We start from the raw sequence: 27,912 nt of genomic DNA on the forward strand, positions 1-27,912 counted from the left end.
TCTTTTACGTGGCTGCAGTTTTTGACACAGGTCTGAATTTACGTTATGACCTGAGTGATGATCCCTGTGATTTTTGACACAACCTAAGGAAACAGATATGACTGTGAAAGGCTCGCAGAGGTTAAAAGTTGACCTCATAAGAAATTGCTAACTTAAAATATTAATCAATGCAGAAATCCATTAATAATCAATTGCATCTCTAAACTGTATGTAACGCTTCATCCATAGGGTTAGGGTTCTTGGAGGATCTTTTGCTTTAGTGGCGCTAATAAAGAGCAGAGTGGGTGCTCTTCTATTTTCTGCTCTCTGACGTTTCGGCTAAAAATAGCCCCGGTATATTATCGATGGAGTGGCGCCACCGGGGGCTCACGGGGATAATAACTATAATAATAACAATAATGATCATAATCATAATCATAATGAAGATGGTTTACTGTTGAGATGGTTGTATACAAAGTTTCATCTAAAAACATTTGAATTTATGAATTGGTTCAAGTAACCATTGATTACTCCTGAGCGGTTTTGAAGGACTGTGCAGACGATATTTGAATTTTCTAGCGCAGGATTAATATGAACGAGGAGCAAACAGGGGAATGTGGAGGGCGTGGAACCGATACTGCGCCATGTGGCCACCTCAGCCTGAGCCAATCAGAGGTGGCAGAGGCTGCTCCGAAACCACGTCAGGGCTGCGTGTGTGTCAGGTGCTACACAGTCTATGGTCATGTGCAGAAAACCCCTGTTGGGAAAAAAAATCCCATACGTGTAACATGTGTGATGAATGAGTTAAAAACACGGGGGTGTCCCCAACAAGCAGAGAGAAGAGGCAGTGGAGACCGATGATAAAGTTGTAGGTTGGTTTTTATTCATCACAGAGGTCAAGAGTGGTTGACAAGATAAAGGTCACATGTGACGTAAAGTGCAACATATACCCTCAGAGGAACCTGTACTTGAATACACGTGAAAGCCCTGCATTCAAAGTGGAAAAAGTAGCAGCTCAATATCTCAAAAATAAAATAACTTCTTCTCAGATGTATATATGTATAGGTCATATTATTGTAGTATTGTAGTAGTATTGTTTTCTATTTTATTTACAATACATTGTGATCTGCATTTCTGTAACTCACCATCCTGTCAGATAAACACAGTAAAGTAATACATAAATAATTCCCTGTGGAAATGAGTTGTAGAAGTAAGAAGCACTGTAGTACAATTTATAGTAGGGTTAAAGTTAAAGTTAAAAGTTAAAGTAGCTTTATTGTCAATTTCTTAACATGTTCAAGACATACAAGGAATCGATACAACGTTTCCCACTCTCCCACAGTGAGACATATAAAGTGCACAGGCACAACAGAAGACACAAGACATTTCCTAATACTAAGTAAACATTAATCTTGTGTCACTGACCTTGTTGGCCAATTCCAAGGGGAGGGCTCCCGATTGACACTTGCCAAGTACCTTTACTGTGACACCACCACCATGAAGTCATGTGATTTCAGTCACATGATATCCATGCTAACCTACAGTAAAAGTGTGTTTGACTTGATTTTGTTGGAAGAGGAAATAAACAGACTGACGCTCAGGTGTCCCTCAATGTCCCAGTTTACCTGAATTCACCCTATACATTCTCATATGTCAACTCATCCCACAGTGTGCAAACTAAACATTCAGTCTAATGTCATAAGACATGTGTAAAAAAAATCATCCGCGGCAGCATACATTCATACATTATGGCTTAACAGCATCTTAGCCTCTGTCCTTCCTTTCCTCTGCTGCTCTCACTGCAGCAGAGTGAACCTGTAAACCTGTGGTTGAGGAGGCACATTGACAGCAGCAGCCGAGTGGAAATCAGAACTTGATCTTGTGCAGCCCGGCGACCTGCCGCAGAGCGTCTCTTTGGTTTGAGCCCAGTCTGGTTTTGCTGCTCACCTCCTGCCACTGAGGAAAGCCGTGGCCGCTCACCAACTAAGAGGAATGACAATGACAACAATTGCAAGTGTATGTTTGCAGCACATGAAATCTGAGATAATGTGTTCACAAAGACAAAAGTGGAGCGTACCAACATTCTTATGGACGGACAACCTGACAACATATTGCAGGAAGTGGTTGTTGCCAGTGCTGAGGCATGATAATAGCTGCTCTACATATTTTACAGTAGCGATGTTCTCCCCGTGTTATTGATATTTACCATCACATGGCTGTTTCTGTCCAGGTGAATGTTTAGGACGGTGGTTTCCACCCAGGCGTCATCTGTGTTCCTGCAGTCATCTACATAACCCTCAGACACCTGGAACACAGTAACACAACAGCTGCCACAGGTTCATCACTGTCAGCGTCAAGATGTGTGAGGCAGCAGCTGCTCGGTCACATCCCTATTTTAGCTGTGAAGCTAGTAACGTATATGAACTGAGGAGGCAGGGTTTATGACTTAAACTTCTGCCAGCCACCAGGGGGCATCAAGTGGAGTTGGCTTCCCTATTGGGGAGCGTCATATCATCAATCTTTATATACTTTTACTTTTATTTAATCCACAACTGTCTTTTTTTTTCATGAAAATTTAACTTTTCCTGTCACCAGCTGCAAATCAGACAAGACTGCCCCCTGGTGTCTGGTTTGGCCTTGCTGCTTTGTGTACCCCTTCACCTCTTTGAACTTGTTTTATTTATTCACTGCTCCACTTGTTTTTTTCATTCACTTTACTGCTGACTGTGAACTTGTCTAACTAGTGTTACATTTTCAGAAGACAACGTGTTGAAAAGACCGACCTTTGTTCCCTCTGACACTTTTGCATTTAGTTTCTCAAACAGCGTCTTTCCCATGGTTTTCTTGAGTGTCACAGGCAGCAGATCATCAGGTTGGACGGGTCCCTGAGGGTTTAAATGTCTTTTTTATTTGAACATCTACAAAAGTAAAGATAAAAAACCCTGAAGTTAACAAACAGTCAGACTCACCCCAGGAAAAGCCAAGTTTCTTTGGCTCTCGTCCCAGACTGCCAGATACTCCAAGGCAGATCTCTCACTGTCTCGCCAGCTATAAAAGAAAATACTTTAAGAACCATAGATCGTGCCATTGAATGCAGTGGCAGGCAAACATACATTGAAGGAGCACACGAGCTGAACTACCGTGTGACAACAAGGTCTAGGTTCCGATTTGGACCCAGTTGGCTGAGTGCACCTCGTCCCCTGATGCCAGTCCTCCCTCCTGGGTTTCTGATGACAGAGGAGAGACATTTTTCAGACATCGATACATGTATGATTGCTGTAAGTGTCATTTGATGCTTTATGTCTCTTATGTTATATCATACCTGTAATTATCTTTTGCCTCAGATTCCAATCTGTGTTGAGAAGGAAGAGATGAAATATTAGGGATGAGAAGTGAGGAGTTATTAATTAGAAAGTGGATTCAGGTTAAGGTCAGAACATCAAACTTCAATCTGAAGCAGACGTTCATTGATTAAATGCCAGACTTGCAGAAAAAAAAGAAAAAAAACGATATAATACAGTAGCGGAAAGAAAAATTGGAGAAAACATAGGTCTCCTTCAATAGGAAAATATTTGTCTATCTTAATAAAATACTAATTGAAGGTTTCCTCTCATCGAGCCATATAGGGACATAACATTAGCTAAATCCTACCCATCCACATGGTCCCCACTGTCTTCAGAGGCATAATGAGTTGGGTTGTAGGAGCTGAAACTGACCTGAAAAGAGGAGGACACGAAATCAAACCGGATTCAACAAACCCAGACCATCTTTCAGTGCAGAGCTCTGAAGATTCTGTGGTAGAGATGCTCTGTGTGAGAATTACCTCCCAGGGCACTTTCTCCTCCGGCACAGGGAAGCGCCGGATCTTGCTGTTCGGATAGTGAAACCGACGGGCATTCACGTGGAACCCGTCCTCGTTCTCGGACACATTTATCAAAGTGTCAGGGGTTTCATCTGTTGTAGGTGATGCTGCAGGGCAGAATCGCAGTGAGTGCAAACAAAAGGATATTTAAAACAAAATAAAACTGCAAAATAACAATAGTTAAATCAACAATGGTGGGAAATGAGGAATTTGGCTCCTGACTCAGTGATTGTGCTTCTTTTGTGGCAGGATTCAGAGATTTCAGATTGTCCATAATCCACTGCAGGGCTCGGGTTGAAAGGGCAACCTGATGAAGCATAACAGAAGTGGGTCAAATACTGACTGATGGCTGCTTATATAAAGATATAAGACGACCGATTTTGCCCTCGCTCGCTCCCACAGAATATGTGAAATGTCACAGACACAGGTGCAGCAGTAGTGATAAGAAAAATCCAGGTCACAACCTGCTGCTCTAGTCGGGCCAGTCTCTTCACAATGGTAGCAGAGCTCGGCTCCTCTTCCCTGTCCAACCGATCTGCTATGGTCGTAACCCTCAAGAAACAAACAGGAAAGGTAAGTCATTTGTTTGAAAATCATTTCCGGTCTATTAGGATGGACAAACGTGAGAGTGACGTTTATGTTTTCACCTAATTCTTGACAAGAAGGTGAATAAATATTCCCAAATCGACAAACTATGCCTTTAGAACTGTATTAATGGACTTTGTGACCTTTAGAGGGCAGTGTAACAAACTGTAAACAAAACATTGACATTTTATCTGTTATCATGTTTTCTTTTTGCTCTGTTTTGGTCTCTACCCACAATTTGGGGAGGTAACCCTTAGGTTTACAACCTTGTTTGATCTGCTCACAACACATATAAAAGAAGTGATGAGAGTCTCACATGGACAACCGTATCCTAGAGGATTATTTTGCAGCTACATTCCTGTGGGACTTTACTTTTGGGCTGTGTCCAGAATGCGTCGCTCCATGCTCTGACTCTGCTCCTGCTTTGTGGATATCAGGTATCTGTCTTTCATCAGCGCCTCCCAGGACAACAGGTCCTCGTCCTCTATCTCAGAAAGCTTATTATCTGAAACACAGTGTCACATGCTCAGCGTCACTACCTTAGAAGTCTGCAGCATAGCATCACAGAGTCAATAGTCTGAAGTTATTAACTCGATACTCACTGAACTCCTTGGACCTGTCGGGCGGCTTGCACAGCACCACGTGTCTGATGAAGAGGTAGAGATGGCCGAGGATGATGAAGGGAGGCGGGGCGGCTGGGCGGCTGTGGTACTCCTTAATGAGCTCATATCTTTGAAACTTCCATATTCGGTCGGTGTTGTCCTGCACTTGCTGGAACGTAAAACTGCGGGAGAAAGCAACGGGACCCGACACGCAGGAATGTAACAAGACACACACGCACAAGTGACAAATGAAAATGTCTCACTCATTAAATTATGATAGCCTTGTTGTGGGGAACTCACTTGAAGATGGCTATGAGCAGGTTGAGCAGCAGTATGTTGGCAAAGAGCAAGTAAATACAAAGCATGATGATGGTGAGCCACTCGGGGAAGGCTGGCGTTTGGTTTTCATTCAGCACTGGACACTTGGGCTTCAGGGGATCGGTGCCGTTCATGGTGCAGGAGTCGATGTCAAACGCAGTATCTGCAGATGGCAAAGAGAATGTTTTCTTTGTTGTAATATCCTTAAAAAAAACAACTTAATGTCATTAGGAGGAAAGAATGTTTTCCCCGCTGTAAAACTGAAATTTCTGCCCTGTGGTTGTATTCCTCCGCCAACCAGTGCAGTTTCAGTCTTTCTTTTTTTTTTCAGACCCAATGAGGTCAATGTGACCTTTGACCTTAGACCATCAAATTCTAATCTGGTCATCCGTGTGTCCAAGTGAGCTTTGCCTTGAGTTGTCTTGTGTTCAAAAGAATGAGGTGGAAGGACAAACCCAAAACAAAATTTCCCGGTCACTGGCTGTCTCTGGCGTGGAGGCATAACTGTATTTACATACAAACAATAATTAAAACTACAAAAAGTTTCAACTACAAAAAAAACGTTGTTCTCCATCTTCACTCACTGTCAATATTGGAGGGGAAATCTCCAAATATGATGAGGTACGGCTCGTACACTGCCCCACGGACAATCCAGTCCAGCCGATTGTCGTTGTGGATGAGAATGCCTTGTTTGGCCACGCCGTACGCCACCACCCAGATACTCAGCAGGAACATGAAGAAGAACAAGTCCGTCATCTGGAGGTGAAACAGACACATCAGTCACAAGCCAGAAGAAGAAATGGACACATCTGGATACTTTGACGAACGACATGTGAAGTATGCACAGCGGTGACTTTCATCTGGTGGCCGACTTTTACTGAGGCACGGACCTTGAGAAAACAACGGGTTTGCTGCTAAAAGTTTCAATAGGTTGCACTGCAGCTCAAATAATGTCATGTATATCATGAAAGGAATAAGTGATACAAGCTGACTGAATATTCCATCTTTGAAGATGGTCAGACTGAAAACCAGAGAGCAACTGCAACATAGAAACACCTTATATACAACACAAACACCTTATATTCAACACAAACAGCACATCTCATCTGCAGACACCAGACAGAGGCCCCCTCACCATCCTCCTGACTATGATGATTTTGGGTCCCAGAGTTCGGCTGATAGTGAAGATGGCCATGAGGCGGAGGCAGAAGACCACGAAGTCGATGCAGAGGAGGATTTTACCCGCGTAGAACAGCTCGGACGTCAGCCTGAAATAGAAAACGTTAGTGATTCACAGATGACCCATGCAGCGCAGCGGGAGCACTCAAGTGTTTGTCTGACAGGAAGGAAACTAACCTAAAAGCAAGGCCAATAATAAACAGGAGGGCGGAGAGGACGTCTAAAATATTCCACAGGTCGTGGATGTACATCTTGGCTTTCTTACGAAACCCAAAACCATCAGGATCATGAAAGAGCTGAGATGAGAGAGGGGACAAATTATTTTGTAGAAGATTCAGTAATCAATAAATCATATATTTCTTAGAATACGAAAAACTCTGTTGACACAGTAATTAGTTCCAGTTGAAAGGTCAACTCCTACGTGTGTGTGTGTGTGTGTGTGTGTGTGTGTGTGTTTGTGCCAGCTGCAGCCTCTTACCTGTCTGATCTCCTCAAACACCAGAGAAATCAGCCAGATGTAGAGCAGCACCTCCCCTCCAGAGGGCATATCCTGGAAGTCGATCATGAGCACCACAGCAAACAGGAAGAGGAAGGCGAAGTAAGACACAATATTCCAGTAGAACTTGACCTGTGGGGAGCTGAAGAGACAGACCAGTCTGGACCAGCTGCTCAGAGGCTTCAGGTGCTCCTGGCCGGGGTCACTGTGGACAGAATGGTATTAGACCGATTATATTTCATGTTATATATATTTGTATCATACCCAAGTGGTATTTTTAGCTTTAATCATTGTACTAATAAATTATAATCAACAAATAAGTACTTACAAGGCACAAGAGTTAGTTCTTATTGTACTTCCTGTCACAGTCTCGATTGTCTTGATCTCCTCTTTCTTCTCGTTTTCTCTGTGGATGACTTCATCACGTCTAGAGGGAAAATCATAAAATCGCTAATAACCATCACAGATGTGTTCGTAAAATCACATATTAATGACATGGCTGTAAACTGAGATAAGATTCACATAGAAGCATGTTCATCTTTGATAAATGTGTGGTAGATTACATCATGAACCATGTTTGGTTGGACAAAAAGAACAGCAAGATTATATATATATATATATGGATCTTCTCTTATGAATTCTAATGTCATGTTAGTAGGGTGCTGGCAGGAAAGTTTTGGGAAAACGACCAAAGTTCAGTCCATGTCTGACACCAACCATAGAGTCATCTTGTTTAAACTCTTACGCTGACCTGAAAACCAGAAAGCCAGTGTAGATCAGGGGGAAGAAGACCATGCAGACCATCACCCTCCACACAGGGTTGTCCACTGAAAGCTCACCACACCAGATCTGAGTCAGAAGAGCCTGAAGGAGGACAGACAGGAAGGTGAGCAGGATCATTCTCATTCATCGAGGTATGAATTCACAAATCAAAGGCAAAAATGATCAGTTTCAAACAAATCTAAAGAAGATTACTGTACCTGGACACCAGACTGAGCTACAAAGCTTTTATCATTAGCCTCCAGTGCCAGCCTCAGACATGTCGTCTTTCCCCAAAACGGTGATGAACGGACCAACAGCTTCTGAGCCCGCTCCTCATCACTGTTGTGGCAAATGCTAAACACACCTGAGAAACGGACCCACACACACAATGAGGATAAATGCTAATCTGGTAAAATAACTGTCCGTACAGTAAAGCCACTCATTATGTGTGGGGTATAATTACCGATGGCGTGTTTCTCATAGTGATCCGCGAGCTCTTCCATGGCCTCTGCCTCGTCCGCATCACAAATTTCCTCGGCCATGCTCTTCAGGATCTTGCTGGCGGCCAGAGCAGCACAAATGCCGTCTCTGCACTATAAAACACAAACACAAACACAAACACAGATACAGACACAGAGAAAAAAACGTGACAACTTTAAACCTTTGTCCACACAAATTTGTTTTCATCACCTGCTCCCAGGAAATTTCAGCCAGCTCCTTATTGCTCTGGACGACAGCCCAGAGGAAAAGGTGTGTGCCTGGGTCCCTCTGTGCTTCCACCTTGTCCTCGCTGAGTGGACCTCCGGAATCCCACTGATGTTTAGACAGCTCGAGGAAACGTTGGGGAAAGTGTTGCATTAATTGATGAACGGTTGTAGCAATGACTTCAGAACTATTCTGGTATAATTGTCTTAAATGTCAAACCTTGAGTGGTTTATTCAATTTATTCAATCGCAGTGTTTCTTCTTCCCGCTTATTTTGAGAAGAGACTAAGTATGATGGATAAACCTACTCACTGATGTGGACGTTTCCTCAATAGCCATGTTGAAGTGGTATGCCCTGTTGGTGGGAGGAGGGTAGAGGGGCTTGGTGAAACTGCCCAGCAGGCGACGCACCTCGCTGCACACGTGAGTCATGGAGATGGTTTCAGGTTGCCTGCGGCGAGTTCGACGCCTGATGTTGAACTTTTGTCCCCTGGTCCTGCTGGAGCTCTGAACCCGCTTGGCCAGCCGGCGGAGAAAGAAGCAGCCGGGAAGCTGCTTGTAGAGCTCGCACAGCGTCTCCTCGTCCTGCAGGAAATCCCTCAGGCTCACGCCGTTCTCCAGCAGCAGACTCACAAACTCAGGCTTGTTGCCAATGAGGGCGGAGAGCATGGCCCAGTGGAGGTCACTGGACTAAAGCGAGATCACAAGGCACAATCAGCATCCCTATGCTCTGTGTGATACAATATTTTTTGAGATATTTGACTGCTTGTGTTTCATTTGAAGGGACTGGTTACTCTTTAATGTCAGGTTCATGTGTGAAGGGAGAAAGAATCATAACTTTTATGATATCATTCATACTATTTTATGATATTTTCTGTATTCTAAAATCTTTATGACATGAGGTTATCAGCCTTATATTCGGATGATGCAACGGGGAGAGCGTGGCCTAGGGGATAGAGTGGGTGCTCTGCAACATGAAGGTCGCCGGTTCGAATCCCACTCTATCCCATCTGCATGCTTAAGTATCCTTGGCAAGATCCTGAACCCCTAGATGGCCCCTCATAAAATGATGAGTGTTCTAAAAAATGTAAGTCGCTATGGATAAAGGCGTCAGCTAAATGACATGTAATGTAATGATGCTTGACATTACTTACACATGAAACATTTTACTATTTTTTTTGAGTATTACAGAGAGCAAAATTTAGATATAAAAATGAATAAATACAAAATTGATATATTATTTTTACTTGTATTCTTAAATCTCCATTTGATATGATGATATGTTCTCCTTTCAACTTCGTCCTCTCTGTTTCACAACCACAAGTTGAAATCATAAACTTTAAGAAAAATTTGCACAATCAATGAGAAAATGTGTATTTTTACCCCGTCTTATTTTGTCTATACAATCTGCTAACATGGAGGAGACCTATGCTGCAGCCAGCCACCAGGTGGTGATTGAGACACTTTGGCTTCACTTTTCGGGATCTGTCATGTTTTCCATCTTTATATACAGTCAGTTTGTGATGGGATGAGAAGGCTGCTTATGGGCCAGATTAAAGCTGGTGTTGTTGTTAATTTGTATAAAGGACAGACCCACCTTCCACTGGCTCTCTTCAGTGAAAATCTCGGTCTCAGCTATGTCCACTCGGTTCCAGGCAATAGCCAGCTCCAGCTGCCTCCTCCAGCAGTGTGACTCACTGGTCCTTGAAGCTGAGAAGAGAATTACATTGACACCATTTTAGAGGGAGAGTGATAAATCATATTTAGATTTAGAGATTGACTGATGCAGAGCTCAGGTTTTCATTATATGATTATTAAACCAGCAGCAGTTTCATGATGATCATTATCCTCTTTTATTATTTGATTTATTGTGAAGTCATAACATCTCAGAATATTGTGAGCGGTGGTGCAGAGCTTAGTGCTGTCGTCTCACAGTTCCTGGTTCAGACGGGGTCTGTGACTCTCTCGTCCATTGGACACACCCAATGACCGTCAAAGGATAGGTGGCATAGACAATGTAAAGGTCGTTCTCAATTCAAGGTCATGTCTTCAAATCGCTTTGTCCAACATGAGAGGATTGTGTTTTGGTGTTATGTTTGTTCGTGTCTGGTTTGGGGTCCAAACCTTAACTAAAACCTTAACACAACCAACAGTTCAATTGAATGCAACGTAAAGTAGAGAAAAGCATCAAATCCTCACATCTGAGAAGCTGGAACCAGTAAATGTTGCACTTTCTGTTTGATTAGTGACAGAAATATTTATTAAAAATAGAAATTTGCTGATCAATTTACACTCAGTTGACAAATCGATTATTTCACTATCTACACAGTTAAATGTTACGTGTGCAGCTGTATTGTCCGGGTTGCAAAGCTGTGTTTACACTTCAACAAAGATACACTGAGAATTTTGAGACTACAAAACTATTGATCTACAGAAGCTGAGTGAGCAGGACCACTGCCTGGAAATGCATTATAATTACTGCAGTGGAGCTCGCTCATGGAAACAATGTGCTGCAGAGTTCAGCTAGAGTGGTGATTCATCATGGTCAGAGCATTAAGTGAGAGTCCCGGGTGGAGGGCTCACTTCCTTTTAGTGCATTTTGGCTCAGTTTACCGTAATGCATTCAGCTTGTTCTACAGGGCTTGAATAAATAAAAAAATCAAGACACTCACAAAGCAGAATGTGTTTTACACTTACTCATTTCTATAATTGATCAATTGTAGCAACTAAAAAGAAATTGTCAAGTAAAAAAAATCAGACAAATTATCTATGCTAGTTTTCAAACGTGCCGCATTTGATACCTCAGTCCACTCGTCTACTTCTCAGAGAAGCAACATAATTGTTACATTACATTATTGGTATATTGATGCTCTTAATACTGTGTTGTGCAACTTCACTTTGTCCAGTCAGCTACTAAATATTTTGTTGAAACCCTACTCCTACCTTTGAGTAGTGCTTGAAGAATAGCAACATCCATATCTCCGTGGCTGTCCTCGCTTACTCTGAACACGGTCAGCAGGTGAGGCAACCGGATGATGTCCTGAATCTGCAACAGACAACGAACCGGGTTTGGGCGATCAGGCAATCAAAACTTCTGACAAGTTATCCTTATATTTGCATAGCTCTTTTCAACGTCGCTAATTCAGTGAATGGGAGTAAAAAGAAGGCTTTTATCCTCATGTGTAGCAGAATGTCGTCAGCCTAAAAATAAAAATTATCATATTTGTGAATGATGTGTCCAAGAGGAAGATGTGAAACAGACTTCAGTTGCACCACAAGTTAGATAAACAGTAGAGGATGAAGTGACACTATGGTCCACTGCATCAAATCAAGTACACCACTGAGGTCCAGTCAAACACTCTGGAGCATAGTTTCTGGGCTATGATCAGATCTAATCCAGTTTTGAATAAACCTACTGAATTAAAACCGCAGTAATTCATCTCTAATTGTTGAGGTGTTGATCGGATCACGTACCGTTTTGGTCCATGTTATGACCAGTGTTTCGTCCTCTTGGCCAAAGAACTTCTTCATCAACTGGCTGACAAGGGCAATAGTAACTCGCTTTATCGGCAGTCCGGCGACTTGGGCGATCAAATCTGCTATTCTCCCCGAGCCCTCCAGGACCACACAAGGTGTTCCATTTATCATGGCATTATAGATGGTCTGAAAGGAGACGCGAATTCAGACATAGACAGACAACAACAAGGAGGCTTGGAACTGATGACTCACATTCAGAGTGCCTGGTCCTCCATCCAAAACCAGGCACACCACAGGGATGGTCACACCGCTCACTGTGGGTTGGACAATACAAAAATCGATATTAAAAGCGGGGGAGATGAGACAGAACAGATTTGAGATGCTATCTGTATTGGCTTTCTTTATTTGTAGACAACGCATCAGTTGCTTTTAACCTTTATTTCCGAGATGCTTCCCGGAGATGCACCTCTCCAGACGACTGCGCAGCTCGATCTCCACACCGTAGCGTCCGTTGGTCCCGTCATCCACCAGCAGAAAGTGGGTGTGGTTGTTATCGAGGCAGGACAGCCGGCCCTGGCCATTGATGTCCATCAAATAATGGGCTGGGTAACATCCCTGCAGTGAAGTTGTTGGCATAAGAGGAATGAAATGATATCACAAGAAGAGTCTATCCTGTAAAAAACGAGGTATCAACGCATCACGAGAAAGAGAAGCCGTGTTTAGGTGTGTTTTTCAAACCTCTGAATTCACCAAGGCGTCTCTGTTGTGAATCACTCCCCACGTTGCGACTCCGATAGCCACAATCTGACCGTGTGTGGAGGAGCTGCTCAGGGCGTGGTCCCTCACAGCCTGCCCCACATGCTTCATCACACCTGCATGGGTACCACCGGTGATGATCCAGGCACCTGTGAGCAACACAACATCTTCAAATTCAATCTCAGAGAAACAATATGATGAAGAATAGATTGACGTTTACACACAGGACAGTGGAGTTGGGCTGCGGGGTCTTCTTGAGTTTCCGGTCTTTGTGCTATTCAACCTTCAAGAGATCCAAGTTAAACTTAACTGTCCCAGGAAGGGGGGAAGTGTGTTTTGGGCTCTTCACTGGTTCATGGTTCTTCCATATCAAACTGGTAAAGCTATAACTTCAGGTACAACTTGTATGCATACGGGTACTGACATGTTGAAACCAAACTGGATGCTCACTGTGTCCCTCTATTGTCTGAAATATCATTCAACCCTGCAGCTTTAAAATTTCATTTGATTGGAGGGGACGTCGCTCAAACCAGACAAAACAACATAAAACTTCCACCAACAAAAATCCAGGCTCTGTTCGTCTCGATTAACTAAATGAATAAAAGAAATGAAAAGAAATCCCTCGAGACGTTCCTGAGATATCATGCTTGCAATAATGGGAAAGACAGACAAACAACTCAGTGAAGTGCGTATGTTTTTTTTTCCTCAGACAAACAACCGAAAAACAAAGTGCCTCCGTCCACAGAGATTTAAAAACCTCAAACCTCAACTGTGTGGTCCATATACTTTATAATGTTTACTACTGCACAGCTAATCTTCACACTTTTTTCACATCTAGTATAAAAATTATAAGTTACTTTACAACAGGGTGGTTCGAGGATTTTCTAAATCAGGGGACAATCAAATGTTTTGCCTGGGCCCCGTGTTCCCCCGGCCCTGCCCCAGATCCGCCCCTGCTTTACTGCACAATAAACCAAAAGGAAATGACCCGATTTACAAATGTCAATCAAACATTGACTAATTAAAAGTACTGGATACTTCCCCAATGACTTGATACTTAATTTGTTTCTGCACAACATCATTGTGACACTTGGACGGCTCCCACACACACGTCAGTCTCTCCGGCTGACTGACCTGTCGTCTGGGCCACTTTGATCAGACCTCGGTGGAACATGTTCTTGAGACGAGCCTTCAGGTAGAAGTTCTTGGCTCCTCCGGTCACTGAGATCAGCAGGTTGGGAGGAGAAAGCTTCCACTGCTCCGTCAGTAGGTGGTACAAGTCTTCGGGGCTGGTGTCTGCGGACACTCGCACATACTGAGATGGACACAGGTGGAAAGGAAAGGAGGGATGAAGACACATTTGCTTTCACTTCAGTCATGTTGACATCGTGGAGAGAAAGGATCGGGTCACCTTTCCTGTCTTTCGGCCCGAACCACCGAAGCTGATGTCTCCGTAGGCATCGGTGGGGACTTCACGAACGTGTCTGTGTTTGTCCCACGACTCCCCAGAGAAGTCCTCCGGCTTGATGGCTTCTTCCACATGATCGTTTTTTGAGTATCCACACTTACATACGTCCTCTCTGGTGGGTCACAGAGGACAAAAGGGGCATAACATGAGCACATACCTGGCAGTGTTGATATGCAGTCCCTCAGCAGACAGTGTGATGAGAGTAGCAGCTGCTGGGGAGAACTAATACACTCATTCATGTAGCTTTTCTTTAGTATCCCCGTGTCATTGTGCACTGGCAACATCAACAAGGTCACATCCGCCTTTCACCAAACCGACACAGCACAAAGCAGCTCGGCCTACCTGACACCTTTTTCAAAGAAGCGACATTCCGTCTTGCAGATGTTCTCCCTGATCCAGGAGCCGAACGCACAGCGCTGGAAGGAAGGGGAGAGAGAGAGATGCTTAGAGGGTCTGGCTACGCTGACAGCCAGAGCGTGAACCAGCTCCGATTCCACCTCAGCTTCTCCCATCACAACATGGGAGGGCCACGCTGCTCAGATCTGCCCCAGGAAGGCAGCCGACCGCCCGGCAGCATGAGAGGAGAGAGGAGCCTCTGCAGCCGGGGCTGTGGGTGCTGGCTCAGCACTGCATCAGTGATGTCAGTGATGTCAGTGCTGAGACACACCAGAGGAAAATCTGAGCGACCCTCCTCCTCATCGGACAGAACGTTGCCCGACACCGGTTCTGGATCAATAAAGTACTGCATTACCGAGAGTGGATTAATATCATGACACAGCAAAAAATACTTCAGTTTATTTCTGTTTAAAGATGAAAATTTGTAATGTTGATCAAAGTTGTACTTATAATTCATGTTTTTCATAAAAATACAGTATACTCACTCAAGTACTGTATCCAAGCACAGTTTTGGGTTGCTCTTTATTTTATGATTTATACCAATACTGTTTCAGCATTTGTTTTACCATCTTATATATGAATATTTTACACACAAATCACACTGGACAGAAAATTGCGTCCCGAGCTGCACTTCAGCTTGAATATTATTAACTTAATTCAATTCTCAAATATTTCAACATTTCAGTCTCGCTTGTTCTGTTTTTATATTCACAGACATCCATCTTTTAGGTGTCGTTCTGCTTTTGACAGGAAACCTTTCTCGAATCGTAGGCAGACAGCATTGAGTCTATCACTGTATGTATCTTCTGATATCAATAAAGTTCACTTCTTTCCAGAAAAGGGGTAATATTTTTTTACTTTTGTCCTCTGCCACCTGATTAGCTTCCTGTCCCTGCTTTCTCCAACTGGTAAACCCCTTTATACAGCCCCCCCCCCCCCCCCCCTCTCTACAGTTCACTGCCAGATTGTCTTGTTTCCCTCATGTCCATCCATTCAAGTGTTTCTCCTAGCATTCCTAACCCATTTACAATATGTATTTATATTTTTGGACTTTGGATTTTTGTCTGATTCTTGTCTTATCTGAACTGAACTTCAGATCTTCTGATTCTTCTCTGCGTTATGATTCCACTGGTTTAAATACAAGTAAACGTATCAGACTCTTCTTCTGCTTTCTTAATGGAAAATAACATACGTATCATTTATTTCACACCAAATGCTTTTATTTTACTCCTTACAGGCCCTTGGAATAAAAAAAAAACCTTAATCTCTGAACTGGATTTATTTAATCTTTAGTATATCCATTGCTGTACAGTCACTTTTACTAGTGAATAGATGTCCCTTCTCACCAGTGGTGTATAAAGTACTTGAAAGCCATACTTGAGTAAAAGTACCGATATCTTATTTGAAAGTGACTTCGGTAAACGTAAAAGTCACCCGTCAGACAATGACTTGAGTAAAAGTCTTAAGTTAGCTCATATTAAATGTACTTAAGTATTAAAAGTATCTAGTGTTGAAATTTACTTAAGTATCAAAAGTAAAAGTACAAGTCCCAAAAACTCCCGCGATTTGTTGTGGTTCCTCTATTTCAGAAACTATGTGCTAAAGTGCGTCCAATGGAATTTCCCCCGAAATAGACGTCATAGTCGAAAAATGCCCATTTAGTACATTCCCCCATAGCTCTATGCACTCCCCCACTACCACTCGACCCACCCCTAGATGGACCCTCCCACTTTATAGAAGCTCGGTCCACCGGTGTCGGCCATTTCATTCTTGCATGCCTTGGAAACACTTGGATTAGCTAACTAGCAGCATGAATCGGTGGTCGGCTGCAAACATGTCTTCATGTGACTCCAGCTTCAGAAGACACAAGATTGAGATGGATTGAGTTCATATATGATGGCAACGTTCCTGCCACCACTTTGAATCGGACTGTTTTATCAACCTGGGCCAATATAACGCTGGATTCTCTAAAAGGTTGTTATTGAAAGAGGGGTCGGTGCCATCTTTCCATCGCAATACTGAAGACGAGGGAAATGAACGTATTTTTTTTTTTATAATTCTGGTATTTGCTTCTTTTAGACATTTTGTGTGGAGGCTAGTGCCGTTAGCATGTTGTAGATAGATAGATAGATGGATACTTTATTAATCCCGAGGGAAATTCAGATCATCCAGTAGCTTGTACACTTAACACATCACTGACATATACACATAAATCACATAAATCACATATATCACATACGGAGAGCATGTGCCGTGTGTGTGAGTGAGGGGGTGGGGGGCTAGTATGTAGTGGTGGGGGATAGGGAGAGACTTTACAGGAGTTTTCATTAATGATGACGGCTGGCGAGTCCACGGTGAACGGTGATCACATGGCAGGTTCTTAAGTGTTGTGCTCTCCACGCCCCCCCCCCTCCGCTCGAGGGGCCGTAGCACCTACTACGAGGCCCTTAGCAGCTACTACGAACCCCGGTAGTAGCTGCTACGAGCTCTGGTTGTAGCTGCTGGAGCTTGAAGTTAGCTACGGATGTTTGTAGCAGCTGCTACGAGCTCCGGTTGTAGCTGCTGGAGCTTGAAGTTAGCTACGGAAAACACTCACGAACCTAACTTCCAGCTGCAGCTGCTGCTGTGGCCGCTCGTCAAGATACCGGAGTATGTTGTTGTCATAATGTGCGGGAATAGAACGATTATTCATTACCAGCCCTAGTTTGGGGAAATGTGTCCTTGTATCCTTGTATGCATGACAGTAGACAAACATAAATAACATTGCTGCTTTTGGTGTTCAGGCAAGTACAGGTTTGTTTACCCTCAGTTACTTCGTCATCTCATTTGTTGTGACTCCATGGATATTGTGTCTGTTTTATCATAGGCACACAGAAAACTGTGCTGCACTGATGTCGGTGTTGGGACCTCAGCTGTAAGAGACCTTGCTTGGAGGAGGGAGAGGACAAGATGTGACGTGAGTGACTCAATATTTAATCTAAACATTTCAATAATCACAGATTACCATCCTACACTTTTTTAGCTGTTGCAGCCTTTTGGTGAAATCTTTGTCGTTCTAATAGAATGGAATCTTCCAACCCTGTTCATAAGACACCCACATATATTGTCTATGAAAACTGCCTCCTGGAGCTGTTTGAGGTGTGTCCTGTGTGTCAGCTGGGGACAGATGTAATATATAAGAAGGGCGAGTGCACAGCAAAGCCGGTGAAAGCAGATGCAATCTTCCATGATTCTTACAGGCTCTATTTAAAAGCCAAACAATGTACAAACAGTATGTGAAACATAAATAACATATCAATTAACTGCTGTCTTTAAATGGTCTTCACCATGGTCTTCACCATTTAAAGACCATTTATTTATCGTCTTCACGATAAATAGAATAATATAATTATAAAAAGAAAATAATAAATACAAAAAAGTGCAAAATGTCCAACTTTTTCCCCAATTTGTATTACAGATTACATGGATAACCTGTTGGACCTCATCTTTCACGAGGTTTTTCAGGACCCGGCCCCATATGTGAATGAGGTGCTGAAGATCTCAAAACCTGAGGATCTCTATGCCTTGTATGAGAAACCTGACAAGCAGGAAGTTATAGCCAGCTATGTGTCGAGTTTCAATCAAGGGCAGGTCTGAACCCTGTATAACTTCCCTGAGCATCAGGGAACACTCTGCGTATCTGGAGCACCGAGCAGGAGGGCAGGACCACCCTGATTCTCCGGCCCAGAGGGCCTCAACACCAGCTCACAAAGCTTCTGTATGCCAAATACCTGTAACGGCTGAGCAAAGTTCACATTGTATTTAGAGAATAAAAGGTGACACACAAATATAAAGTGTTCCTTTGTTTACAGTATAGCTACTGATGGCACAAATTGTATTTTTGTAATGAATGTATTTATTATACTTGGTATTTTTTGTATTTATTACCTCTGTCCCAGCCAGTACATTTAATAACTATGATTAAAAAGCTCTGTGGCAATCTTTCTGACAATAAAAGTTTATAGAAACAGTTGTGTGCTTTTAATGTTTGATATGTAACATGTCAACAATTGACACGTGCAAGATGAGCAGTTAGCAAAGTAATACAGAGGGAAGAGTAATTTATGTAATTTATTCCTCAGTCAAAATTTTATTGCAGAAATGACGACCCCTGTCGACCAAGGCAGCCCGACCAACCTCCGGACAGGGTCTTTGGTGAGGGGGGTCTCGCACCCCCCTCACACAGGGGGTATGCGAGCTAGCGAGCGACAGAGAGAGAGAGAGGTGCGCCGTGCGTACAGGCACACGTTGCGCCAACCGCCGCTGCTCAAGTAACGAGACAGTTTTGAGAATGTAAGAAGTAGAAAGTAAAGATATCTGTGTTCAAATGTAGCGAGTAAAAGTAAAAAGTCGTCAGGAAAATAAATACTCAAGTAAAGTACAGACAGTGGTGGGAGGTAACGAAGTACAAATACTTCTTTCCTGTACTTAAGTAGATTTTTCACATATCTGTACTTTACTTGAGTATTTATTTTCCTGACGAATTTTTAGTCGGAGCTCGGTTCAGTTCAGTCTTTATTATTCGGTCTGAAATTTGGCAGCAAAACGAGACTGTGTCCAGTGAGTTTTTCTTATTTGTACTAGCAAAGTGCAGCTGTTAACAAAAGAGGAACTATCTTATTTTGTGTGCCTAGAACTTGTTTCCGGTTTATCAGAAGGGGCATTGTGTATCACTCCTGCTACTGATGATAGGTCCAGGTTTAGTGATATTTACAGAATGTTTCAGTGGTTATACTGTGGTTTATTAATGTTCTTAGACAGACACAAGAGGCACTTGTTTATTCTGTTGTGTTGATTCTTTGTTGTCTCTAGAAGTTCAGATGCACTGGTCCATTAATATTTGAACCTCAGTATCTAGGGTTAAAAATTTGTAAAATTATAGATTATATGCATATTGTTATAATTGTTCAGTCTGTCTGTTGAAATAAATCTTGAGGAGAAACATTTTTGGTAGTTTTGTGTCTGTATAGACTATAAAAAGCACTGGATTTTTAATTTTGGTACTTGTACTTTTACTTTTGATACTTAAGTAAATTTCAACACTAGATACTTTTAATACTTAAGTACATTTAATATGAGCTAACTTAAGACTTTTACTCAAGTCATTTTCTGATGGGTGACTTTTACTTTTACCGAAGTCAATTTCAAATAAGATATCTGTATTTTTACTCAAGTATGGCTTTCAAGTACTTTATACACCACTGAGTACAGATATGTGAAAAATCTACTTAAGTACAGGAAAGAAGTATTTGTACTTCGTTACCTCCCACCACTGCTTCTCACCATGGTAATTGTTTAGTAATGATCCCTGATCATGAGGAGAAATATAACAGACACACACTCACCCTTTTAAATTCAGAAACCTCCTGATTTACTCCATGTTTGCTCTGCTGCAGCTGCTTGATCAATCCCTCTGGTTGGACCTTGTTCTCAGATGTCGGCAGCATTTCTGAAGAAGTCACAGACAAAAGGTCTGAGGTTTGACTATAAGACTGCAAGCTGCAAGCTTCTGCTCTGAACGCACACTGGAGGTAGAGGCAGAGAGTCACTCCTCATCTATAAAACCTCCAGAGCGATGGTGCTTCAGTATTCTGACGAAGGCTTTTATCTCCCCCCTGACATGTGATCTGTTGTTCATTATCGCTTCTTCCTCCACCGAGGCCCCTTGAGCAGCGAGCAAGCAGCTCTCATCTCCAGCACATGGATTTGAAAGTCCTCATGATCCACTTATTCATCCATCATGTTCTACAGTGGCAACAAATACTTCGGATGACTCAGCTGCACAGTATGATGAAGATATTAACAAAAAAAGGTTTTGAGAATTTAGTCGTAATTGAGATTACAATAGAAATGATGTCAAAACATAGAGAGTATTAGGGCCACATTTGGTGAAATCTTGTAATATCCCGAGAACGATGTTGTAATATTCTGAGAACGATGTTGTAATATTCTCAGACTAATGTGATAAAACGGAAACGAGGCCAAATACACAGTTTCATGCACACTCTTTTCAAAGTCCTGATACTTCTGAAAATATGGTTCTGATGAGCCAAATGATTAAGTATTACATTTTTTGTGATACCTAAACTAAAGCATAACTATATAATAATCCACATTCCTCAATCAAACACAGGCGATAGACTGATCAGATTTTCCTCCTCTAATATGACAATATAAATAATATATAAGTAATATAAAACTACAAACCTCTTTATTATTTTGGATGTAATTACTTGCATTGTACTAAAAGTTAGTTATTGTAACATATCAACTTTATTATTGCAATAAAGACTTTATACTCATAATAAAATGAAAATCTCATCAAATTTCAACCCCCCTCCCCCCTTTAAAGTGTCTAATATGCTCAGAGAGAAGCGAAGCTGTCATCCAGTCAGATTCACCTGACCACCAAAAAAATGATATATATAAGTATAAATATTTTAGCTGAACACACCCAAGAAAGTGAGTCAGCAAAACAAACTTTAAATAATTTCAGAAGACAAAGGTAAGTCAGTCATTTTAAAGTTATGGTGAGTTCTAGATGACTTTACCCTTTGTACTCTTCAGACGCTCCTCTCACTCGGACGAACGACAGCAGGAGCATGAAGGGGTTTCCAGCGTCTGGCTGGAGCAACACACACTTCCAGTCGTGTGGTTTGTGTTTCATGTCATTTTCCAGTCGTTACAACAGTTTGTCATACAACACTTGTTGCCAGGTGACACCTTCAGAGTATTGTCCCAAGGGGATCTGGTTACTGATGGAGCGCTGGTCGGTTTTCAGGTGGTAAAATCGTGTCCGTATTGAAAAGTCATCAAGAAAGAATGACCAGGAGACCCCGAATAAAGTTAGGGTAATTACAGCTTATTTATTTGTTAATATTCACCACGTGTGGCTGCAGAGGGCGCTGTTTCTCACTACAAGATACGTAGTGTGGCTTTGACTTGTCGAAAGAGTATAGCTGATCCTTCAGTTTGTGAGCAGGCTACTAGACTTCGTCCCTCTCATGTGGTATCAACCACCACAGTTGCCAATGAAGACATTGAATGACACTTCAGACCTTCATGAATTGTTCTTGTGTAATCTGATTTCCCGGTTGTTCTGAAGTTCCACCACCAGATGTCAGCACCTCACCAATAATCACAGCTGGTCACGCGCTTGAACTCAGCTGTCAAGAGTTTTACTGCAGGAGAGATCTGAGACCTTTTTGAAATGTAACGTGATTCAGAGGATTTTCATTGTGACAGTAAGAGCTTATCAAACATAAACTGTGGCTCCGCGAAGGAGATCCTCAGTTCAACCTTTTGCACAAACATTACAATTAACTTGCTTATAACTGATCAAATAGCTTTATCAAAGGGGACACCTATTAATCACCAGCTGGAGTCCAAATCCCCAACATTGTTTTTTTAGTACTAAACAATAGAAACAAATCAATAATTGAGAAATGTGTCAATCAAATGCAAATTCTTTATTTCTGTTTATTAAATCTATCTTTATATCTTACTGTCTAATTATAACCTCACTAACTGTATCATATATTACCATATTATTGGCAACTATGATCTTTTTTAGACTAAACTTGGATTAAAACCAGAACTTCCTATGTGGTTGTGTCGTGCCTCTGACCACTGCAGTTTCAGTTTATATCAGTAAATTTCAAGACTCATATGAGGTCGCTGTGACCCATCATCACCTGAATCTTATCAGTTCATTTCTGAGTCTAAGTGAACATTTGTGCCAAAATTTAAAAGCTTCTCTCGAGGCATTCTTAAAATAACACACTCACTTGTGAAGTGAGTAACTTAAACTTTAACCGTCAAAGTTCTTCATCTTTGATTCCAAGTGAGCATTTGTACAAAATGTGTTCACAAGAATACAAGTGACAGACGTACCAACATATGTACATATGGACGGACCACCTGAAAACATGGCTCTGGCCACTGGTTGTCACTGGTGCAGAAGCACAAGATTGGAAAGCTTATATGTACTGTGGATATTGGTGTATATGATAGAAATAGACTGAGAGCTGCATCTTGGTGATGAGTGAGAATGAGCAACATCGTATTGAATCACACACAAAGCAGAGAGACACGTGGATCCCTTACGGCACAATATTTATTCAACAATATACAGATTAATTTCTCCCTACATATCAGACTGATCCTCGGTTGTTTTTTTTAAATTTACCTTGCTCTCACCTTTGTACATTCGATATTTACAAGATTTAAAATAAGTCTTTCTTTCCATTTATACAACAGCAGTGGTACAGTGTTATCACATGTTACAGCAGCTTCCCTCGAAGCATCAATATTAGATTCATCACTGATCGTCTGTTTACATTTCATACACTGGCCGACGTCTTTGAGCCACAGAGGAGCAAACGGACATGAGGGCTCAACATGCATCAGAAGTCCACACGTGGCTTTCACTCGTATTTGACCCACATGAGAGGTGCTTGCTCTGTGGCACCACAGCAGGGTGTACAAACGGATCTGTTGAATGAGGATGCTGTTGAGGACTCGCACCTTAAATATCAGCTTAAACGCATCAGCCCCATCCCACCCGATAAGGATTAATGAGAGCCCATACACGAGAACCGAAAACAAAAAGGGAAACAAAATGGGGAAAACATGTTGCATAGAATCAATTCTGACTTCAAGAACAGAAATTTTGGTGCTGCCGTTTTGAAATGTGGCATTTTGATAATCTCCTGAGACCTTCCAGACCACGGAACATTTTTTTTTTGGTTTTGAAATGAAAAAATAAAAATAGATAGCTGTACCCTTGGACTAACAAAAATAGCATTGTGTTGGATGTGACATAACATAGAAGTACTACTTTAAAGAGACTTAAACCCTGCATTTAGTGTATACACATTTGCACATCTATATATATATATATATCATTTATAACTATCTTGAGGAGAGAGGTGGATGGATTAAAGTGCATTATACTGTATGAAAACAAAGCCCACAGTTATCACATGCAGGACAGGAAATGAACGTTGTCCACCAGCAGCTACAGCTGACCTGGTACGAGGTTTCCTGTTTTTTGAAATGTCAGTGGACCATGTGAGGATTTCTGAGCTGATAATTCTTCCAAAACTTTATGGAAAATAAAATATTCAGCCACAGCCAATCAGACGTGTGCTAGCCGGCGTTCATTTCCCGCCCTGATCACATGCAAATAACACCAGACACTGAGGGATAACTCTAAGTCAACATACAGTACCAACATGGCTGCTGGTAAATCTCAGTCAGGGGCACTCGTATATTAATGACACGAACACGTCACCAGTTTTAAAAACAGCAAAGAGGTGCCACTCAACTCACGGCAAAATACAGCAAATGGTAACACGGCCCGCTGGGAGCCACACAGCACAGAGGATGACGGCAGACAGACCAGGTGAGAGCGTGAACTGCACTCTTCTTCTTCTTCCGCAGTCCAGTCCAGCAGGAGGAGGAAGAGGAGGAGGAGGAGCGTTGTGAGGCCAAAGAGCCAGCAATCATACACTGATTGGCCTGAAACGTTTGAGGTGGACGAGCACAAAGGAGCAATGGCCGTGTGACGGCTTTTCAGCACAGCAGGGGCGCGAGTGTGTGACATTTTCACTGCAGACTGAACTGACTTTTATATACATTAATCATTCACCCTCGTTTTCAACGAGCACGTAAGCAAGACTCGGGGAAATGCAATACAACAGCTGACGGCTACAGTACACAGACGCTTACTATACTGCTTTTTAACGTGAACAGCAAAGCTTAGTAATGATTGTGAAAGTACAGTGTGTCGCACACACGAGTGACGAGTGAAAAGATGGTTCATGGCAAAAAAGGTGAAGCCGCATCTAAGGGCACGTTGAGCCACACGTCCAAACATCCCTTTTTTTGTGCCTTAAATTTAAAATAAGACAAGTAAACAGAAAAAAAGGCATTTTTAACTTAAGACACCCAAGCGAAAAAAGATTAAGAGGATGTGTGTTGGCACATCTGGCAGAAGACGAGACTTGGGTTTGACTTGTTGGCCGTAAATCACGCATCTAAAAAAAACAGCAGTGCTTTGCAGGGAACGAAACATGCAGCCAAGCAGACAAGTTTTAAAACCGCTCAGTCTGGGCAGGGAGCACTACAGAAGGCTAGCTAGCGCTGTGCGCAGATGCAGGCATTTATCAGCAGAGAAGATCCAACTCCATGCACGTGAGGAGAACAAAATTGCACTTTGAAAATCATTACATAAATAAAAAGATAAGCAGGACATTTCTCTTGGTAAATTATCAGGTTAACCCCCCGTGTGGTTGTTTGATATATGACAGAGAATGTGAAAACCTGAAGACAGAGGTTGTGTTCTCGTTTTGCAGCGCGAGCTTGTGCACAATGTGATTGAACTGAAATGCGTTGACCAGAAATTCAGTCAGAACCGATTCTTCAGTGTCGTTACAGCTGCAGTGTGAAACCATATTGGTCCCTCGCTATACAGGTCGAGTGCTCCGGTTTCAAACCTAATGGGGTCTTTAATCCTGCATCTGATCGGGAGACAGGTGTCGGAGTGGCAGGTGAACACACAATGAGGTAGAACAAAATGTTTCATGAGCATCCAATCAGAGCACAAGACAACCGTCATGGTTATCGTGATGCACCGGGACTAGTACGAGCTTCCAGCGGCAAATTCAACGAATCAGAGACAACGCCAATCACAAGCCTCAACACCAACAAGTGCTTTCAGATTGCAACGGTTTAAACCAGAAAAAAAACAATCCCAATATAAAATACAGCCATTGCCTTTAGCTTCAGACACAAACCTGCACCTTCTCAATTGTTTTATCCAGTTCCTACTCAAGTTTTAGGTTTTATATCAAATCACAAGAGGAATTCTTTCCTCCTGTAGCTGCACAGTCGTGATTTGCCTGGTTGAAAGTCTGGGGCAAGACAAACCCTCATCACATTCCAGTTTGGTTGAACAACAATCTTAAAAGTGTTATGGATCAAATCCGATCATAATTATTATAATTTTCACAATAAAATGTAAGTCATGGGCTGAGAATCATTTGGATCCGACAAAATCTGACATCAGCAAAGTGAACGAAAACAAAAACAAAATCTATCTTCTTTGGATTGTTATTTACTAAAGATTTAAAGATTTATTTCCCCCCGTAAAACCATTTTCATCAAACAGCAATTAAGAAGGAAGATAATCAGCAAGAACGATTGCACGTGAGCCCGGGAATGACAGGGAAGGAATGAAGAGAACTATTCTCCACATGAGCAACGATAAGTGTTATTGCTGATTCATGAACTGAAGAAAATTCTGAAAGGTCATACTTCCCCTTCAGCTAGCGTGGCTTCCTTACGACTTTTCTCTCCAAGAAGAGAGCAGTGACTCTTTAATGCTCCACTGTGGTTACAGAAGTAGGCTGTTATGATTTTACTACTTTTCTTGTTGTGTTCTCAGTAACTGCAGGCCAATTTTTATTTAATGGATGATGAAAGAGTTTGCACACACACACACACACACACACACACACACACACACACACACACACACACACACACACACACACACACACACACACACACACACACACACACACACACACACACACACACACACACACACACACACACACACACACACACACACACACACACAATCATTCGGGTTAATCGCGTGCACACCGTGGAAACACCGGGGCACCCAGCGCTGTTGTGTGTGGGTCCACAAGCCCACCCAGAATAGCACACAGCTCGGGGACTGTCACCGGCTCCTACAGGCGCTTGGTCTGGTTGACTGTGGTTTCCAAGGCCACCTGAGGCGGAGTAGTGAACTGTCTGATCACTCTCTAACTCGGGTCGGTCCCAGGGCCACGGCGGTGTTTCATTCTCAGCGCTGATTGGATGAGGAAACATCGCATTACGCTAATTTGACGCCCGAGATAAAAATATCTCAACTCGGTTCACTCTGTATGAAATCACACCATGTTCGGTGGGAAATCGCCTTTATGGTTAGGTTTTGTGTGTGTGTGTGTGTGTGTATTATGCCCTGCACTGCATGTTAGACCTGTGATATGATCTGCATGTTGAAGCTGGGGGACCGGGACTGCTTGGTGAGGGGAGCTCCAGGAGACAGGAGGTCCTGTGCATCCTCTGGCCTGACCAGGTGCTCCTCCTGCAGGCTAATGGTGGAGTGGCGGTGGGAGCCGCCTGCCGGACGCTCCCCTTCCTTGTCTGAGCCTCCCAGTGCCTCCTCTGGCTCGTCCTTGCCTCCGTTCATGTTGAAATTCATGCAGTCAAAAGACTTACTGGAGGAGGTGCTTCCAGTCCGCACCAGTGTGGGGCCGACAGGGAAGCTCAGGTTCTTCTTTATGGGGCTCAGCTGGATGGAATCCAAGGTGATGCTGGCTGGAGGCGACTGCTGCCTCTGGTGATGTCTCCTCACAGCTGCCTGGTGGTCAGTAGACGATTCGGCCTGTTTTTCTGCTGCTCTCTCTCGATCCCTCTCCCTCTCCCTCTCCTTGTCCCGTGACAGCCGGGCTGTGATGGCTTTCTTGATGCTGCTGCTGCTGCTGTTCAGGCTGCCGCCCCGCGGCCCCACGCTGCCGCTCGCCTTGATGCCGCTGGGCTGGCTGCTGTTGGAAGCCCCGGAGGAGAAACCCTCGTCTGGGTCGTTGACGTTGAAGGAATCTTCCCCACCGCTCATGCCATCAGCATCTGAACACGAACATACAGAGGAAGAGAGGATGATAGATCAACGGAGAAGTGGATGAAGAAGACAACACAAGACAAATCTGACTGTGAAGCAAATGTAAAACTTTTGCTTTTAGTCCTGTAGAACAAAATTAATTTTTACTTTTAGAAATTAACTTCTAAAAAATTTAAATTGCTACTTATAATAAAGTATACAAAATTTCACAGTAATCTCGAGAAAGGACGAAAATGTTGTAGCTGATTCTCATTAATTGTGATGTCAACTGGCCAGAGATAAACTAATGAACTACTACTGTGAAGTGACAGTAACATTAAGTGTTTAAAACAATGCAGAGGAGGAGTCTAATTTATCAGCCTTCGAGCAGGCCAGCACTAACACTGCCTCTTGTCAGAGCATACTGGTTCATTAGCTCACTCTTGTTCCAGACTGAAGAACAGTTCAATACAGTGCACAATGACCTTGAGCTCTGATGATATGACGTAATCCAGATTGACTAAAAGAATGACTGGCTGTAGGTTTAGGAAAAGTGTGAGTTCAATAACCAGCTTGATCAGTGAGCAGAACCTCATTTAAAATATAAAACATT

General features: G+C 42.7%; 2 protein-coding genes and 1 long non-coding RNA gene across 8 annotated transcripts in view; 1 reads left to right on the top strand and 2 right to left on the bottom strand.

The window, feature by feature from the left end:
- Window positions 1-840: 840 nt before the first annotated feature.
- trpm2 (transient receptor potential cation channel, subfamily M, member 2) lies at window positions 841-21,255 on the bottom strand. Of its 5 annotated transcripts, XM_062403259.1 has the most exons (32): window positions 14,531-14,700; window positions 14,132-14,300; window positions 13,855-14,035; window positions 12,703-12,869; window positions 12,399-12,579; window positions 12,217-12,278; window positions 11,962-12,150; window positions 11,431-11,533; window positions 10,085-10,197; window positions 8,800-9,177; window positions 8,474-8,611; window positions 8,247-8,376; window positions 8,002-8,147; window positions 7,773-7,885; window positions 7,350-7,448; window positions 7,004-7,226; window positions 6,703-6,821; window positions 6,482-6,614; window positions 5,931-6,102; window positions 5,329-5,509; window positions 5,029-5,210; window positions 4,799-4,931; window positions 4,306-4,393; window positions 4,064-4,148; window positions 3,803-3,948; window positions 3,631-3,695; window positions 3,302-3,331; window positions 3,120-3,206; window positions 2,949-3,027; window positions 2,763-2,864; window positions 2,186-2,284; window positions 841-1,962 (listed from the first exon to the last, which is right to left on the bottom strand). In XM_062403259.1, the coding sequence occupies exons 1-32, from the start codon at window positions 14,698-14,700 to the stop codon at window positions 1,846-1,848; spliced, it is 4,380 nt and encodes a 1,459-aa protein (XP_062259243.1). In that variant the 3' UTR covers window positions 841-1,845. The 5 variants fall into 5 exon arrangements, with proteins under 5 accessions (XP_062259243.1, XP_062259242.1, XP_062259241.1 ...); XM_062403258.1 differs by lacking the exons at window positions 841-1,962; window positions 2,186-2,284; window positions 2,763-2,864; ... (15 more) ...; window positions 14,132-14,300; window positions 14,531-14,700 and having other exon boundaries at window positions 4,798-4,931; window positions 5,043-5,210; window positions 8,474-8,754; XM_062403257.1 differs by lacking the exons at window positions 841-1,962; window positions 2,186-2,284; window positions 2,763-2,864; ... (15 more) ...; window positions 14,132-14,300; window positions 14,531-14,700 and having other exon boundaries at window positions 4,809-4,931; window positions 5,025-5,210; window positions 8,474-8,754.
- LOC133966890 (uncharacterized) lies at window positions 16,149-19,556 on the top strand. Its single transcript, XR_009924003.1, has 3 exons — window positions 16,149-16,646; window positions 17,451-17,540; window positions 18,042-19,556. It is a non-coding gene; the product is annotated as an uncharacterized LOC133966890 (long non-coding RNA).
- Window positions 21,256-22,721: 1,466 nt separating the features above from the next.
- LOC133967138 (hyccin 2-like) overlaps window positions 22,722-27,912 on the bottom strand; it is a 39,053-nt gene continuing 33,862 nt past the window's right edge. For both annotated transcript variants that reach the window (XM_062402380.1, XM_062402379.1), the window contains one exon: window positions 22,722-27,328. In XM_062402380.1, coding sequence (XP_062258364.1) covers window positions 26,673-27,328 — 656 coding nt within the window. In that variant the 3' untranslated portion in view covers window positions 22,722-26,672. The remainder of the gene's footprint in view (window positions 27,329-27,912) is intronic.

The sequence above is a fragment of the Platichthys flesus genome, chromosome 13 (assembly GCF_949316205.1).
Source record: "Platichthys flesus chromosome 13, fPlaFle2.1, whole genome shotgun sequence".
Taxonomy (NCBI): domain Eukaryota; kingdom Metazoa; phylum Chordata; class Actinopteri; order Pleuronectiformes; family Pleuronectidae; genus Platichthys; species Platichthys flesus.

Coding starts and splice junctions, on each gene's coding strand:
- trpm2 (XM_062403259.1), bottom strand. CDS start 14,700: ATGGGAGAAGCTGAGGTGGAATCGGAGCTGGTTCACGCTCTGGCTGTC. Junction 12,870..13,854: donor CAAAGTGGCCCAGACGACAG/GTCAGTCAGCCG, acceptor TGTTGCTCACAG/GTGCCTGGATCATCACCGGT. Junction 8,148..8,246: donor CTATGAGAAACACGCCATCG/GTAATTATACCC, acceptor TCCGTTTCTCAG/GTGTGTTTAGCATTTGCCAC.